This window comes from Mustelus asterias, chromosome 9 (assembly GCF_964213995.1).
Source record: "Mustelus asterias chromosome 9, sMusAst1.hap1.1, whole genome shotgun sequence".
NCBI lineage: Eukaryota > Metazoa > Chordata > Chondrichthyes > Carcharhiniformes > Triakidae > Mustelus > Mustelus asterias.
The window spans coordinates 55,397,684-55,414,802 of NC_135809.1; the positions used below are offsets into that span (position 1 = coordinate 55,397,684).

The 17,119-nt window shown below is 44.6% G+C and overlaps 1 protein-coding gene across 1 annotated transcript in view; it reads right to left on the reverse strand.

The window, feature by feature from the left end:
• cntn1b (contactin 1b) overlaps window positions 1–17,119 on the reverse strand; it is a 748,714-nt gene that overhangs the window by 342,112 nt on the left and 389,483 nt on the right. Inside the window, exons 14-15 of the mRNA XM_078220219.1 lie at window positions 6,794–6,921; window positions 1,000–1,175 (exon numbers count right to left, since the gene is read on the reverse strand). Coding sequence (XP_078076345.1) covers window positions 1,000–1,175; window positions 6,794–6,921 — 304 coding nt within the window. The remainder of the gene's footprint in view (window positions 1–999; window positions 1,176–6,793; window positions 6,922–17,119) is intronic.

Sequence of the window (17,119 nt, forward strand, 5' to 3'; positions counted from 1 at the left end):
GCCACATAGTTCACCAGTAATACAATACCCATTAGTCTATGTGAAAATGGAAACTCATTAACAGAACCAGCTGTAAGATGCTAGTTACGGCTACTAGCACCTGTCTAGCAGCTGCCTGACTGGAATATTATAGCAAGATCTCCTTCAGAGACTGATTCACATCACGGTGCTGCTTTCAAAGAGTAATTCCTGCTGAAAAACTGGGACCTGCAGCTCTTTGGAGACCCATTGACAGCTGGAGTGGTCTTTGCTGAAGACATACATGGCAGTAGCACCCCACCTCTGGATCTAAAGAACAGGACCCTGGTATGTGTTGCAATGGACCAAGTGGGTTTTTTTCGAGGCTGCAACATGCACAGGAGCAGAGGGATTTAACTCCCCGCAGCCTCGCAAACCTGCCTCCCTTGCTTGGGAAAAATCCACCCCCCCCCCCCCCCCCCCCCGAGTTATCCATCCAAAGCAACAGAAACAGCAGTGGGCACAAAGAAAGTGACTGTGTACGAATGTGTGGAAGAGGTACAAACAGGACCAAATGTTCATGACGAAAGGAAACACAGCAGTTAATGGCCACAAAACCATTTCTCACTCATAATGCATGCGAACATATGAACATAGGAAGGAAAACAGGAGTTGATTCACAAAGTTTGATCCAAACACACAATGATGTGTGGACTATCCTGACTATCCCAGTAGCCATGCATTTTTCTGGGAGAGGCAACTTAAAAAAACAGAAAACATATCCTAAGGCAAATATGGAATGAAGAAAGTTTCGAAATTCTTCCTCCGATTCCTTCAGGCAGTCACAATCAGTCCAGTTGGACATTGATGAGGAGAACATTAAATCCTAATTGTGATTGCTCAAACATTAATGTGCCATATTCTGGATGGAAGGTAGTTGATCTGGTCTTCAATTATAGTTCAAACATGTGATGAGAATGTTGTTCAAATGCAGAGAGTTCAGGTCTGCATTAGCCATGGGCGTTTTTTTTGGTCACTCACCAGTACATTGCGATCCATGTAGTCTTTCTCTTTCTCAAAGTCAATAGGGTAGCCATTGGTTGACCAGACAAATGCAAGGTCCAATGTGGGATCGTGGGATGCATGGCACTCCATGGTGCCATTTTCGCCCATGGTGATATCGATGTTTGATGGTTCAAGGGTGATTTTGGTGGGCTCTGAAATGACAGAGGAATCAAATCATATTTACAACATCTCAACATCTTGAAAACCCTTTCAAGCAGCAGCCAAAACATCATGTGAAAGTGTAATCAAGGCACTACTTGATATACACCCTAGCTATGACCGTAACACTACATTCTGCACCCTCTCCTTTTCTTCTCTATGTACAGTATGCTTTGTATAGTGTGCAAGAAACAATACTTTTCATTGTATACTAATACATATGACAATAATAAATCAAATCAAATCAAAATCAAATTCAAATCAAAGTAACACGAGCAACATTAACTTCTGGATTCAGATGTCATACAAAACCGCAAGGGTCCGAGCTGTGTTTAAAGAGAGACATAGCACTTATCCTCATCATCTCTGTCACAGGTTTATGAGAGAAATAATTTAAAAATATTTGCTGGGATAGACTAAGTCAGAGCGATAGGTAATGAACAGACTAACATTTGTATAACAAAAACACTTCATTGGCAGTCGATTGTGTTTGAAGTGCAGTTCATGCCAATATAGAAGCCAATTGGAGCACAGTAAGGTCCCATAAACTGAATGAACAACTATTTAAACTGTTTATTTTTTAGTGTTTCTGTGTATTTTCTCAGTGCATTGTACAGTTTTAGTTGGAGATGTTAGAGATGGTGCATTTGGTGCCTTTGTCCCCTCCGACATGGTGTGTTTGACCAGTTCCCTGGGCAGCAGCAGGCGCACGGTGGTCTGGATCTCCCGGGAGCTGATGGTGCTGTGCTGGTTGTAATGGGCCAGGCGGGAAGCCTCGCCTGCGATGCACTCGAAGATGTCATTTCAAAACACCATAGCGGGAAGCCGTCGGGGTAATCTGTCGGAGAATCAAACCTCAGTTCCCCCGAGTGACTAGGCGGGGACATTAATAAGGAGCTACCTTGCTTTGCTGCTTTCCCGTGTTTATGGCTGATGGAGAAATATACTGGAAAAAACCTAGAATACTGGGAAAACTTCAAGCTCTTGAAATAATGCCCCGGGATATTTTTACATCGATCGGGTAGACAGGCACGGCTTCGATTGCATGTCTCATCTAAATGATGAGGAATTGTGTACTAGACAAGGCCCAGGTTATCCTCTTCAGAGAGACTTCCCTAGATTAAATACACTCTATGCGGTGTAGACTGAGAAAGAATAACTACAAGAATGATCGTAACAACAATAATGGCAATATTGGCTTTAAAGAGCAGGTGTAACAGAGTTAAGCATGCTGGGACTTTTGGTCAAGATATAAGTAAAAACAGAGGCAGGCTGCAGAGTTACTGTGAGCCATGACCTGGTCTGAGAAATGTGATCTGAAGTTTCCTGTGTTGACCAAATATGGGGAGTTGTTCAGCTGGAGCTAGACTCTGTGGCAACAAAGTTTGGGTGAAAGTGATGTGAGCTACATGCTATCCGAACCAAGCATTATGGAGTCATTTACAAGTAATTCCATTGGCTGTTCGAGCAATGTGATCAGTTTCCGGTCACCCCAATTGGCTAGGTGCCAGAGCACTTTCTGGAAAAGTTGAAACAATTTGTGGATAAGAGAGGTGTGCAGCGCTTTGTCTCCAGCGATAACTCTGGAGATCAACCTTCGCAAGAAGTGTGCCTTGAAGGACAGAGAAGACCACGAGGATAGATTCTACATTGGGAACAGACCTGGCCACTTTGTTCTAAACTGGGCAGTATCTATTTTCAGTTAAATAATTAGAGTTAATGTTCAGTTAAGAGTTACTGCTCAGTGAAGAGTTAATGTTCAGCTGAGAGTTAAAGTTCCGTCAAAGAGTTGCAACTGAGTTTGGTACCTAAAGTGTTAAATAAAAGAAGATTGTTAAGAAAATTAAGAGTCAACTCCTGTCATTGTTTGTCACATTGAACTGGAATGCTTGGAAAGGGTTTGAATTCATAGCTGAATAATAGAGGCAAGGTGGTTTAGCTCAACATCTATTGTTCAAGTGGAAGATCATGAACCCCACTGCAGGTGTTGAGATCTAAATGTAGGGTTTACAGACAAACTCCCTGCTCTTCATTGCCTTTTGTAATATTAGCATTGCATCCAGTTCATGGCACCATGACTTTAGGAAGAATATGAAGACATGAGAGCTGATACAGAAAAGATTCAGGAGAATGCTTCTAGGGATGAAAAACTTCAGTTATGCAGGCAGATCAGAGAAGTGTGCACTGTTCTCCTGGTGGGTAGGATCTGGAATGCACTGTCTGAGAGTGTGGTGGAAGCAGATTCATCCTGGCTTTCACAAATCTGAAGAAAAGGGCTGTGGGGAAAAGGCAGGGGAATGGCATTTGGTGAGTTGCTCTTGCAGAGAGCAGCCACGGATACATGGGGCCTAACAGCATTCTTTATTGCTAAAACCATAATTTATTTTAATCATTTACTATTAAAGCTAAACCTCTCTGAGAATTGCCTCTTGTTATTCCTATGTTTTTACACCATAAAGTTCGCACTTCCTCAAACTAGTTATGCTTGCACTAGCTCCCATTTTATTGGGATTTGACCAGATGCTGGATGATGATTACGTGCTTCTGTATAATTACATTGCACTAGAAAGTGGCAGGAAGTGAGTTAGGAACTTTGACACTGTGAATTCCAAAACAACTCAATTATTACTGGCAAAGAATGGCAGCAGAATAACAACACACACACATCCACATATCGTGCTTTTAACAGAGAAAAACATGCCAAGGTGCTTCACAGAAGATTGATGCCAAGCCAAGCTTAGCAAAGCCAAGCAAAGTGATACAAGAAAACGTGACAAAAAGCCTCAAAGAGACAGCTTTTAAGTAGGATATTAATGGAAAGGAGAGAGGAATAGAGAAAGAATCCAGAGCTTGGATTCTAAATGACTGAAGGCTCGGCTGCTAATAGTGGGATGAAGGAAATTGGGCATACACGCAACGATAGCACTGGAGGAATGTATAGATGGAGGAGATCATAGAGATAGGGAAAAGGCAAGGCTGTGGAGAGATTTATACACAGAGAGATTTATACACAGGGGTGTGAATTTTAAAATCAGCGCTTCAGTGACCTGGAGGCCAACGTAGGTCAGTGAGCTCAGGGGTGATGAATGAACAGGATTTGATGTGTGGGGCATCAGGCAATTGGGTTAATGTTGGATGCTCTTGCCCAATGGCCAATTTCTCACAAGTGGTGCAAACGTCTGGGCACACATCCCATTGCAAACCTCTCACATGGATGCAGTGTAAGAAAACTCTATAATCTGTAGAGAAGACCATTAGTTGTGCTCCTGGAGAGAAGGGCAGAGGGATGTAGTTACAAGCTGGGTAGGTGAGGGGGAAGAGATGGTGAGAGAAAGATCTGCGGAATGTGGTGAAGTTGGGTGGCTGGGGTTAATCTATCAAGGAAGAAAATGCTTGGAGTGAAGAGAGAAACTTTATGAACACTGTGACCATTGATCTGAACAAATCATTGATTATCACATCTCTCACTTAGTCATTTTTTTCTGGAAAGGCTTCACCAATCTGGAACATGAATCTAACTCATTGGCCCAGAACTCCTATTCATTCCTTTCTACTCACTCAGGTCGGGAGCTGCACATTTCCTGTCTTTCATAGAATCATAGAATCTTTTCATTGGAGTACCCAGAGGAAACCCATGGGGAGAACATGCAAACTTCACACAGTCACCAAAGACTGGAATTGTACCCAGTACCATGGCGTTGTGAGGCAGCAGTGCTAACCATTATGCCACCATGCCTGATCTACCATCCCAAGCCTGGTGAGAAATGTGCAGTGCAGCAGCTCCAAATTTCTACCAGTGCAGGGCAGCAGCGTTAGGGAAGTGAAGCCACACCCCGTAAGCATGTTCAGGTAAGCGGATACGAAGGGACCGGGAAGGACGGTGATAGTTGAGGGGGGTCAGGTGATCGATGGGGTGGGGTGGAGTGGTTGGAGGAGGGGTGTCAGGGAGTCAGGAGAGGAGTCATGGGGGTTTGGCAGGGGGAGGTGTCAGTATTATGGTTACCCAGGAGCTCGAAGTGGTTTGAATTCTTCTGACATTCCTCGGGTAACTATCTTGCTCAGAGAGTTAGAGTATCAGCTGGTTCCAGTTCCAGGGTGATTGGCCATTGGAAGTTTAAACTATCCAGACAATTCCTGCATAGACCTTGCCTCTGGACTTCTTGGGGACCTCAGTGAATCTTCTGGCGTACCTCCATTTACGACGCCCCCTGCTGAGTGGATGTTCTGACCAATGTTAGAGCACAGGTTGTTCTATGTGAGATTTTGGTTCTCCATTTCACAGGTTCAATGTGTGAACTTGAAGAAATTAATATATTTTTCTAAAGTGATACTTAAAACATACAGAATGCTCTTATCAGACTGCAGCTTGTGCCTTTGCTTCAAGACACTAGGAGAAATGCTCAAGCTTTGGAGATGTTGAATAGAAGAACCAGGAGACTTGAATGCTAACTTGAGAAATGAAATGTGCAGAAAGCCTTAAAATGAGACATCTAAGAGTCTCAACACAGGTATGTAAGATGGTAGAGGAAAAACAGACCTGGGACGCAAATTGAAGGCCAGTTTGTTTTTGTTGAAATAAACAAAAGTGGAACGTTAGCCTGGTTAACTGGTGGGTTAGGGAAATATAACAAGGAAGTTTTGTTACTGCTAGTTAGACCAGTAATGGAGTATTGTATAAAGCTCTGGACACTGCACATTCTATACTGGCAGTATACAGCAGATTCATGAAAAAGTTACTAGGGGTTCCAATGTTTGACTTATGAGAGGTCACATAAATTAGGCTTGTATTCCCTGAAATAAAAAAGGTTAAATGATGATTTGATTGTGCTTTTTTAAAAAGATTTTTGAAAGGAATTAATATGGCGGATAGAGAGAAACATTTTCTGTTATGAGCATGTTTAGTACAATGGATTGTGACCTTCAGATCAAGCCAGGCTATATAGAGGAGAGGTTCTCTTTACCCTATTGGCTTCAGTTTAAACTCTTCACTGAGTTCTGCTTCTGAATCACTCCATGAGCTTCAATATAGTTTTGCACCACTTTGAGTTTGTCTTGGAGTTATGCATCAGAAAGTAGCAGATTACCAAAATCTTTTATGTATGAGGGTTGACCCTTGTGCCGGTTTGCCCCTTCGTTTGGAAACTGGCACAAAGGCATATTGTGTATCAGCAGATAAGGGAAGAACGACTGTTTCAGGGAAAGATGCCCAGCAGAATGGGGTGGCACGGTGGCACAGTGATTAGCACTGCTGCCACACGTCGCCAGGGACCCGGGTTCGATTCCTGGCCTTGGGTCACTGTCTGTGCGGAGTCTGCATGTTCTCCCCATGTCTGCATGTGTTTCCTCCAGGTGCTCCGGTTTCCTCCCACAGTCCAAATGACATTCTGGTTAGGTGCATTGGCCATGCTAAATTCTCCCTCAGCGTACCCTAACAGGAGTGTGGCGACTAGGGGATTTTCACGGTGGCTTCATTGCAGTGCTAATGTAAGCCTTCTTGTGACATTAGTAAATAAACTTTAACAGCAACATTTTTTATTTAAAATAAGAGGTCCAAGGTCTGGAGTGAAAAATGCCAGTGCACTGAGGAAGCCCAAAACTTTGTTCCCCCTACCTGTCACGGAAAGAGTGCCAGTGCTGTTTGCTTTTCCTCTGTTGTTCTCAGCAAAGCAGGTATAGCTTCCCTCATCAGCCTTAGACAGATCACGAATCTCCAGAGTCCCATTGAACCAAATGGACATCCTAGAATTAATGTAGCACATGACAAGTTACAAAGATAAACTGTGGAGACTCGATTGCGCAGAAACCAATTGGTCTACAATGGTATTTGTCCTCTAGGCAAAACTCCTCTAACTCTACACTGTCTGATCCGATCAACATTTTTCCAATTCTTTCTCTCTCATTTATCTAAAAGTTTCCCATTAAATGAATCAATTAGCGAAAAAAAAAAATCAAGCATCCCTTCCGGAGATGAGAATGAATTAGAAACTTTAACCAATCTGTGGCAATTAAGTTTGGGTCATTTTTACACCAGCCCCTGAAAATGGGCATGTGGGACACGTGATTAATCCATGCTCATTCCTTGCAATTCTAGCAGCAAACGTCATGCTACCTGAAAAAGTACGTCATAATAGTTTGCAGTCCCAGTGTCCTGTTGTTGAATGGCTGCCCATCTCAGCAAAGGTTCCAAGATTATACGAGGCTAGTATGGATTAAAATTAGCCTGCACTACTGAATGTCAGCCTGCATCTCTTAAAGGGGAGACGTATTCCACTGAGGCAAGTGCTGCAAGTGTAAGGGGGAAGAGAGAGCAACCTAAGAGGAGTAATGAATATTGGTGCAACAAATTCAAAGTTCTCATATGTAATGCTGGAGGCCTTGGTACACAAAGTGGACAGAAGCAGAGAGAGCCTCTGCTTAGAGTCCTGGAGGACCTTCTAACATAGTCTGAGAGGTGAAATGAACTGTCAAGGTCAACATCAACAATATAGCTGGATACAGTGCTGTAAGTAGTTCAATTAACTCACACAAGTGGTCAAGGTCAGTGAATTTATTTTCTACTGGCATGAAACTACTGGCCACAGCTCAACTCACCACACTCCTTCACTCACCTACCAACAATCTCTATCAATCATGACTCACACACCTTCATCCCTTCACTGCACCCTCACACCCTTAGCACTGCTGCAAGCCTCACACTCACACAGCTGGCACACTCACCGCCAGCTATTCATCGATGACAGCCATATCACCCGAATACATGGCACCACACTCACTAACACATTTCCCTCTCCCTTGCAGGCAAAGATGGTGAAACGCTTGAGGCACATAACTGGTGGAGGTCAGACAGCCTGGCATGTCCTCACCCTTACGGAGCAGATGATGTTTGCCATCATTAGAGTGGTGATCACTAAGGCCAGCGCCAGTGGCAGGGCTAAAACAATTCCTGATGACAGTCAGCTCATTCCTAATCTTCCATCTCGCATTCCACTTCCCTTCATTCTACTCTTTCTTCTGGTAAGCTAGCTGCAGATGTAAGCAGGCACCCTTTGTTTTCTTCCCACTCTCCTCAACAAATCTCTCCTTTCAGGTACAAAAGAATTGCAACCTGCCCAGGCAGTGCTGGAAGATCAGGAAGGCAGTGATGAAGAAGGAACGCCATCACTCACTCTCACGCTCCCAGTCATCAGCTCAGATGTCGATATTGCCCGTACTTCAGAGATCAGCATCGACGCATGCTGAGACACGAGCATGAAAAGCCTGCAGCAAGGGCAGCAGATAAGGGTACATTATAACAGAATCCTTACAGTGCAGAAGGAGGCCATTCTGCCCATGGAATCTACACCAATGCTCCAAAAGAGCATGCCATCCAGGCCTTATCCCTGTAACCTCACATATTTACTCCACTAATCCCCCTAACCTACACATCTTGGGATACTAAGGGTAATTTAACCTGCACATTTTTGGACTGTGGGAGGAAATCAGAGCAGCCGGAGGAAACCTACGCAGACACTGGGAGAATGTGCAAACTCCTCAAAGACATTCACCAAGGCCAGAATTGAACCCAGGTCCTTTGTGCTGTGAGGCAGCATGCTGACTGGGTCCCTGCACTGTGAAGCAATAAGTGCCAGCTCGCCAGAGGGCGAGGCTACATACAAGTTGTACCACTGAGGACTCATGAGCACTTAGATAAGAAAGCCCTCAGAAGAAAAATAATGGCCATGCACAATGAAATACTTGGTGCATGGTGCTCGAAAGCCTGCACTCAATGTCAAGCAGCATGGAGCAGTCTAACAAGGACTTGGCACAGAGCTTGAAGTCCAGTATGGAAGTGGTTTATATTCCATAAGAATACCTGCTTGGTGAAGTGGAGATATCAGTCCCTAGCTGAGGCGTGGTAGAATGATAGGTTCCTGAATACTCTGGGTGAACATATCCTCCAACTGAGGGCTAGCCCTCACCACCTCCTCATTATCCTTCCAGCCACTTCTCACTCTCCCAACCAAGTTGCAAACCAAGGGGGATGGATGAACTATTACACCCTCATCTGGGAGCAAGATGCTGAAACAGAAGTCGCGAGGTCAAGATCGCGTCCTCAGCACCTGCCATACAGCCCTCTGCAATATTCCCTCTGCAACTGGCAATCTGAACTGCCAAGCACTTCCACAAATTTAGCAACAAATCTGTACCTGATGTGAAATTAATTAAGTTACCGTTCAGTAGCGGTAAGGATCCGCTTACGGGAATCCTTACCGCTACTGAACACTTGGTCCTCTGTGTAAAGTTAACAGAGCATTCAACAGCAAAATGGTAGTGCTGCCCTCAACTCAGCGACACACAATCCCCACGCCCACATCAACACTCTACTGAAGATGGTGTGCACGCATTCCAGACGCCATTTTGGAGCTAAAATGACAACCGTGGTGCCAAAGGTATGAGCACTATGCAACCAAATTTAAGCCCAAATCTACTCCAGCACAACAAAATCAGGTTCATTTAGGATGATGATACCAGTCTATATTGGTGTCGCTTCCAGGCCTTGAGGTCTGTATGTCAACCTAGGCTACAATGCCATCCCATCTTTTTATTAGTAGCATCTCTTCCCTTCCTTCTTTCCATCAATTTTTGCTCCTCTGTCTTTCCCGAAGCAGGTGGCCCTTGTCTAAAAGAACCCTTGTTCACTCAGATCTGATATGCATAATCCAGAGAAAACGTTGTTCTTGGCAGCTATAACCATGAGCTAGAATGCAGTGCTTTCTGACTGCTCCCTCCACAACTGGGTTCCACAGAACACACTGTCCCACCTCAATTCAAAGAGGGACCAGATTAGCAATAGTATTTTTCCAAAGGCATTTTCTCCTCCCTTCATAAAGATATGATGTGGAGATGCCTGATGAAGGAGCAGCACTCCGAAAGCTTGTGGTTTGTGCTACTAAATAAACCTGTTGGACTTTAACCTGGTGTTGTGAGACTTCTTACTGTACTTCACAAAGATAAGCAGGCCCTGTAAAAGGTTGCAGCAAAGTTGGTTAGAGTAGCCGGACATCAGGAATCCAGCTCCAGTCTGGCTTGTGCATGGTCAATGCATTTCACAACAGAACTGACAGGTCTCTTATGTGCAATCAATAGTGACCTTCAGTAAATGCTTCCAGTTCAATTGAAAATCTGTACCATTCACTAAAACTGGTGAGGCTTAAAACAGATTTAGAGCAGAGGACTGGCACCCGTTCTTATTCCAATCTATGGTCAGGCCTTACTTACCTTTGCTGAGTAACCTGGGGATGTTTAGCTTATACCTGCACATACCCACACACATACACACACACACTCACACACACACACACACGTGTTACTCGCAATAAGTGGCGGTGGTGGAAGAATCAATCAAGATTGGTGTTTTAGGTTCAACCCAGTTATTGTAAGCCATTTCCTCAGTCCTACTAACCTACAAGAAACTCTCCACCCAAAGTGTTCCAGATATCTCTATTTATAGGAAAATCAATGTCACATGTTTAACTCCCTTAACAAGGTAGTTGCCATACACTTTGATTAATAGTACATCAACAATGCGCACGTGCACACACAGGTGAACACACACGTGGCTTACTCGGAGCGTGAAGTTTGTAAGCAAGTGGATTCCTGCTTAGTACATGGTGGATCAGAGGGTATGCTGTAAAGAACAATATAGAGTCATAGAGGTTTACAGCATGGAAACAAGTCCTTCGGCCCAACTTGTCCATGCCGCCCTTTTTTTTTTAATAACCACTAAACTAATCCCAATTGCCCACGTTTGGCCCATATCCCTCTATACCCATCTAACCCATGTAACTGTCTAAACGCTTTTTAAAAGACAAAATTGTACCTGCCTCTATTACTACCTCTGGCAGCTTGTTCCAGACACTCACCACCCTGTGTGTGAAAAAATTGCCTTTCTGGACCTTTTTGTATCTCTCCCCTCTCACCTTAAATCTATGCCCTCTAGTTTTAGACTTCCCTACCTTTGGGAAATGATTTTGACTATCTAGCTGATCCATGCCCCTCATTATTTTCTAGACCTCTACTATAAGATCACCCTGAAGCCTCCTACGCTCCAGGGAGAAAAGTCCCAGTCTAATCAGCCTCTCCTTATAACTCAAACCATCAAGTCCCGGTATCACCCTAGTAAATCTTGTCTGCACTCTTTCTAGTTTAATATAACAAATAATATATCAGAGAAATTAGCTAATGCATAACAATTAAGTGGAAGAATATTTTGATTGCAGTATGCAGTCATTGGATTTTAAACTAATTAGTTAAACTGCTTCCATGGAAACTATATTACAATTGACTATTCAGGAGCATTTTTTCCTGATGTTGCAAGATGGCTCTGACAATAGGCCTCACACAGGGAACCATGGTTAACTCAAGCTGGAGGCCAGGTTTTATCAGGAGGCTGTCGACGTATACAGATAAAGAAAGAGACAGACAAATAGAGGGAAAGACTGCAAGAAAGAAAGGAGAGATTGTGAAATAGAGGGCAGAGATTCTTTTTTACATCCTTTCAGGGAAGTGAGTGTCTCTGGATAGGCCTGTATTTGTTGTCCATCCCTAATTGCTTTTGAGTTGGCATCACTGCATTTCTGAGTCAGGATGGTATGCAGCTTAGATGGGAACTTGCAGATGGTGGTATTCCTATGTGTTTCCTGCCCCTGTCCTTTTACAAGGTAGAGGTCACGGGTTGGAAAGTGCTCTCAAAGGAGGCTTGGTGAGTTTCTGCAATCTTGTAGATGCTACTGTATGTCAATGGTGGAGGGAGTGCACGCTGGAGGCATTGGATGGGGTGCTAATCAAGTGGGCTGCTTTGTCCTGGATGGTGTTATGGTTCTTGAGTGTTACTGGAGCTGCACTCATTCAGGCAAGGGGAGTGCCTTGTGGGTGGTGCTTTGGGGAGTCAGGAGGTGAGTTACTTGCCACAGGATTCCAACCCTCAAACGGTTGTAGCCACAGTATTTCCATGGCGAGTCCAGTCAGTTTCTGGTCAATGGTAACCCCCAAGATGTTGATGGTGAGAGCTTCAGCAATTGCCACTGAATGTTAAGGGCAGAAACAAACTCTTTTGTTGGAGCTCTTCATTGCCTGGCACTTGGGTGGCGTGAAGGTCACTTGCCACTTATTAGCCCAAGCGTAAATATTACCCAGGTCTTGCTGCATATTGTCATGGATTGCTTCAGTATCTGAGGAATTGCAAACAGCACTGTACACTGCGCAATCATCAGCAAACCTTCTTCTGACCGTATGTTGGAGGGAAGGTTATTGATGAAGCAGTTGGAGATGGTTGGGCCGAGGACACTACCCTGAGGAACCCCTGCAATGATGTCCTGGCCTTAGACAATTGGTCTCCAACAACAACAACCGTCTTTGTGCTAGGTATAACTCCAACCAGTGGAGAATTTTCTCCCCGACTCCTACTGACTTCAATTTTGATAGAGTTCCTCTATGCCACACTCGGTCAAATGCTGCCTTGATGTCTAGGGCAGCTCACCGCTGGAATTTAGCTCTTTTGTCCATATTTGGGTCAAGGCTGCAATGTGGTTAGGAGCTGAGTGGCCCGGCAGAACTGAGCATCAACGAACAGGTTTTCAACCACATCTGCTGACTGTTGGAGCAATAATTGGCCGGGTTGAATTGTCCTGCGTTTTGTGTACAGGATTTCCCTGGGCAATTTTCAACATTGCTGGGTAGATGCCAGTGTTATACTGAAACAGCTTGACCAGGGGCACAGCAAATTTCTGGAGCACAATTCTCCAGTCCTATCTCCAGGATAATTCTGAAGCTCATTACACTTTGCAATATCCAGTGCCTTCAGCTGTGTCTTGGAGTGAATCGAATTGGTTGAAGACTGACATCTATGATGCCGGTCACCTCAGGAGGAGGCCGAGATGGATCACCGACCCAACATTTCTGGCCAAAGACTGTAGCAAGTGCTTCAGCCTTGTCTGCTGCACTGATATGCTGGGCTCCCCCATCGTTGGTGATGGGGATATTTGTGGAGCCTCCTCTTCCAGCAAGTTAAGACCATATGAAGTAGGAGCAAAAGAAGGCCTTTCGGCCTATCAACTGCTCAAGTTGGGTCGAAGGGCCTGTTTCCATGCTGTAAACCTCTATGACTCTACGAGATCATGACTAATCTGATATAATAATCCTCAACTCCACTTTCCCACCTAATCCCCATAATTCTTGTTTCCCTTACTGATTAAAAATCTGTCTATCTAAGCCTTGAATGTAATTAATGACCCAACCTCTAAAATAAAGAATTCCACAGATTCACAATCCTGGGAGAAGAAATTCCTCCTCATCTCTGCCTTAAATGGGTGACCCTTACACTGAGATTATTTCTGCTGGCCCTAGACTTTCCCACAAGGGGAATTAACCGCTCAAGCCCCTTGAGAATACCGTATGTCTCAATACGTTTGCCAATCACTCTTCTAAACTGCAATGAGTACAGTCCCAACCAACTCAACCCCTCCCCACCAGAAAAATGCTCCACACCCAGGATCACCCTAATTAACATTCTTTAGACCACCTCCAATGGCAGCACATTCCTCCCTAGACAAGGGGAACAAGAGTCGTTTAATTGTCTACCACGATTCACACTTGGATCTGTTGGTTGTGGCATTGCTTTGCTCTTTTTCATGCTACTTCCACTGTTTAGCATGCAAGCAGTTATTTGCTGTCACCAGCAGGCTTCCAGCTCATTTTTAGGTGTGCCTGGTGTTGCTCCTGGCATGCTCTGTTGCACTCTTTATTGAGCCAGGGTTGATTCCCTGGTTTGACAGTAATGGTAGGGAAGGGGATATGCTGGGGCATGAGGTTACAGATCGTGGTTGAGTACAGTTCTGCTGTTGCTGAAGGCCACACAGTGCCCCCATAGTTGCCCAGTTTGGAGAACTATATCTGTTCTGAGGTCTATCGCATTTAGCACAGTGGTAGTGCCACACAACACGATGGAAGGTTTCCTCAGTAGGGAACATGGGAATTCATTTCCACAAGGACTGTGTGGTGGCCACTCCTACTAATATTATAATTGATTGACGCGTCGGCAACAAGTAGATTAGTGAGGGCAAGGTCAAGTAGGTTTTTCCCACTTGTTAGTTACCTGCCAATATCCCTGTCTGGCAATTATGTCCTTCAGGACACAACCAATAGTTTTGCTATTGAACTACCCTTGGTGATGGGCATTTAAGTCCCCCACTCTTGCTACAGTCATTGCTTCTTCTAAGTGGTGTTCAACATGGAGGAGTACTGATATATATCAGGTACACTGGTAGTGGAAGAAGTGAATGTGTGATGGATGAGATGCTAGTCAAACTGGCTACTTTGTTTTGGTTGGGGTCAAGCTTCTTGCGTTGAGTTGAAGATGCACTTCAATGAGTGGCTGTTTTGAATTGGAACTGTCAAGTAATGGACTCATGCAAAGATAGGGAACTTAAAAAAATGTTATGGGCAGCAGATCAAAAGACAGCATCAGATGTGCCACTTGATCTATTCCCAGCTGGCACTCAGTTCCATTGTCTTCAATAGAATTGAACATCAAGTAGGATTTATCGTATGGTTGTAGTGATAATGCTCATTTACCATGACCATCAGAGACAAATTTCTGACCTAAAATTAACAATTCAGTTCAGGGCCTGGGCAGCGATTTTCCCCTTGGTTACTTGTGATGTTCTGTCCAGATGCGGTAGGAAAATCACAGCAGGTGGAGCACTAGAATCCATATCTATCATTCAGCAAATCGAGCAGCAGGTCGGAGAGAATGGAAAGACAGAGGACGGTTGGGGGTGAGAGTCTGGAATTTGAGCACATTGCTTGGATTTTCTTCTTTTTCAAAAGCTGGACCGCAGGTGAAAAATGTTGGTTGCTATGCCAAGGTTACTTTAGCCAGGCTGCCGAAATAATGACCCAGGCGACAGCAAGTAAGAACAGTTCTAGATTAGACAGGAGCTTCTTGGAGTGTGAATGGGGGAAGTGAGAGTAGAGCAGAACTATGCTCCTATCATCTGAAGTAAAAAGATAGAAAATGCCAGACAGGGTGGCACAGTGGTTAGTACTTCTGCCTCACAGCACCAGGGACCCGGGTTTGATTCCTGACTTGGGTCACTTGTCTGTGCAGAGTCTGCATGTTCTCCCCGTGCCTGTATGGGTGCTCCGGTTTCCTCCCATAGTCCGAAAGACATGTTGGTTAGGTGCACTGGCCGTGCTAAATTCTCTTTCAGTGCCAGAGTGTGGTGACTCGGGTATTTTCACAGTAACTTCATTGCAGTGTTAATGTGAGCCTAATTGTGACAATAAATAAACGTGAACTTTACATTCTAGCAGATCTGGCGGCAACTGTGGAGAGAGAAAGAGTTAACGTTTCAGGTTCTGCAGAACTGAATGGCGTTCGAGATTCAGAGCCACAGAAACGAATGGGGGTGCAGGGGAAGAATATTGCACAGGACTGGGGTAAAGTAGAAGTAATTAAATGGCGACAGTCATCATGTTGTAAAGCAAATGTAGGTGATAAAGACGCAAGTTTAGGAAAAAAAGGTGCAGGTGACAGTCGGGGGCGGGGGGGGGGGGGGGGGGGGGGCGGGGTGCTGGGTAGGTACGGTCTCCTGGAGTGCCGGCCACCCTGTCGACCATGTACCGGTTTCTCAAGAGCAGCTTTTGAATATCTCTGTTTATTTTCTCCGCTTTTCTCTCCTGTATACTGATTGGGGCACAACGCTCAGCTTTAGTGCCATGCTCCTTTCAACTGCATGACAACAGGCGTTATTGTAGATTGCCGTCAGTTGCTAGGAGACGTGATGAGTCTTCATGTTATGAGGGTACTATGGTTATGCACAAGTAGTAATTACAATCCTGACCCAATCTACTGGTTGGAAATTCCTGTGCAGTTTTATTCTGATAGAATAACACTGTTTAGCTTCACAGAAATAATGTGTGTGCATTTGGTGTCGAAAGAAGAATGTGGATTTAACTTAGTCCAACACCACTGAATCACGACAATTATTTCTTGCTGCAAAGTGCTGACATGACCATTGACTATTCAGAATATTCTCCTTTAATGTGGAATTTTTCAGTCACCACAGGTTCTCCCCCCACCAGCTTTAACATAAAGATCCCACTGTCAGTAATGGGTCTGTGATCATTGCGTCCTTGCTAATGACTCCATGAAGCTGACACAATTACCTTTTAACAAAGAGTAAATCCCTACATTATATACCCATTTTGCTAAGGAATTCAAGGCACTTAAGGTTCATAGTTCTCTTTGCCCAAGAGACTCATTGGGCGGGATTTACCAGCCCCTCTACCTGGCAGGATATTCTGGTCCTGCTAAAGTCAATGGCAAACGATGTTAGCTTCAATCGCCACATTCACTGTTGAGATCACCCACCCCCCCCCAACCAATTTGTGGAAAGTTATCATTAACAAATCATTATGACTTCTTCAAAAGCAATTTCCAAAACCACAACCTCTATTACCTGGAAGGACAAGGGCAGCAGATACAACAAAACACCACCCCCTGTCAGTTCCCCTCCAGGCCACATGCCGTCCTGACTTGGAACTATACTGACATTCCTTCACTGCTGTCAGGTCAAAGTCCTGGAACTCCTGAGGGTAAATCAACACCACATGGACTGTGGTGGTTCTAGGGAGCAGCAATTGCCTCCACGCAGGCAGTTAGGGATGGGCAATAAATGCTGGCCTTGCCAGCGACACCCCACATCTATGAACGAATAAAATAGAATATACAATTGCTGGAGTTGAGAATGATGTGGAGATGCCGGCGTTGGACTGGAGTGGGCACAGTAAGAAGTCTAACAACACCAGGTTAAAGTCCAACAGGTTTATTTGGTAGCATGAGCTCTTGGAGTGTCGCTCCTTCCTCAGGTGAGTATGGCTCACCTGATGAAGGAGC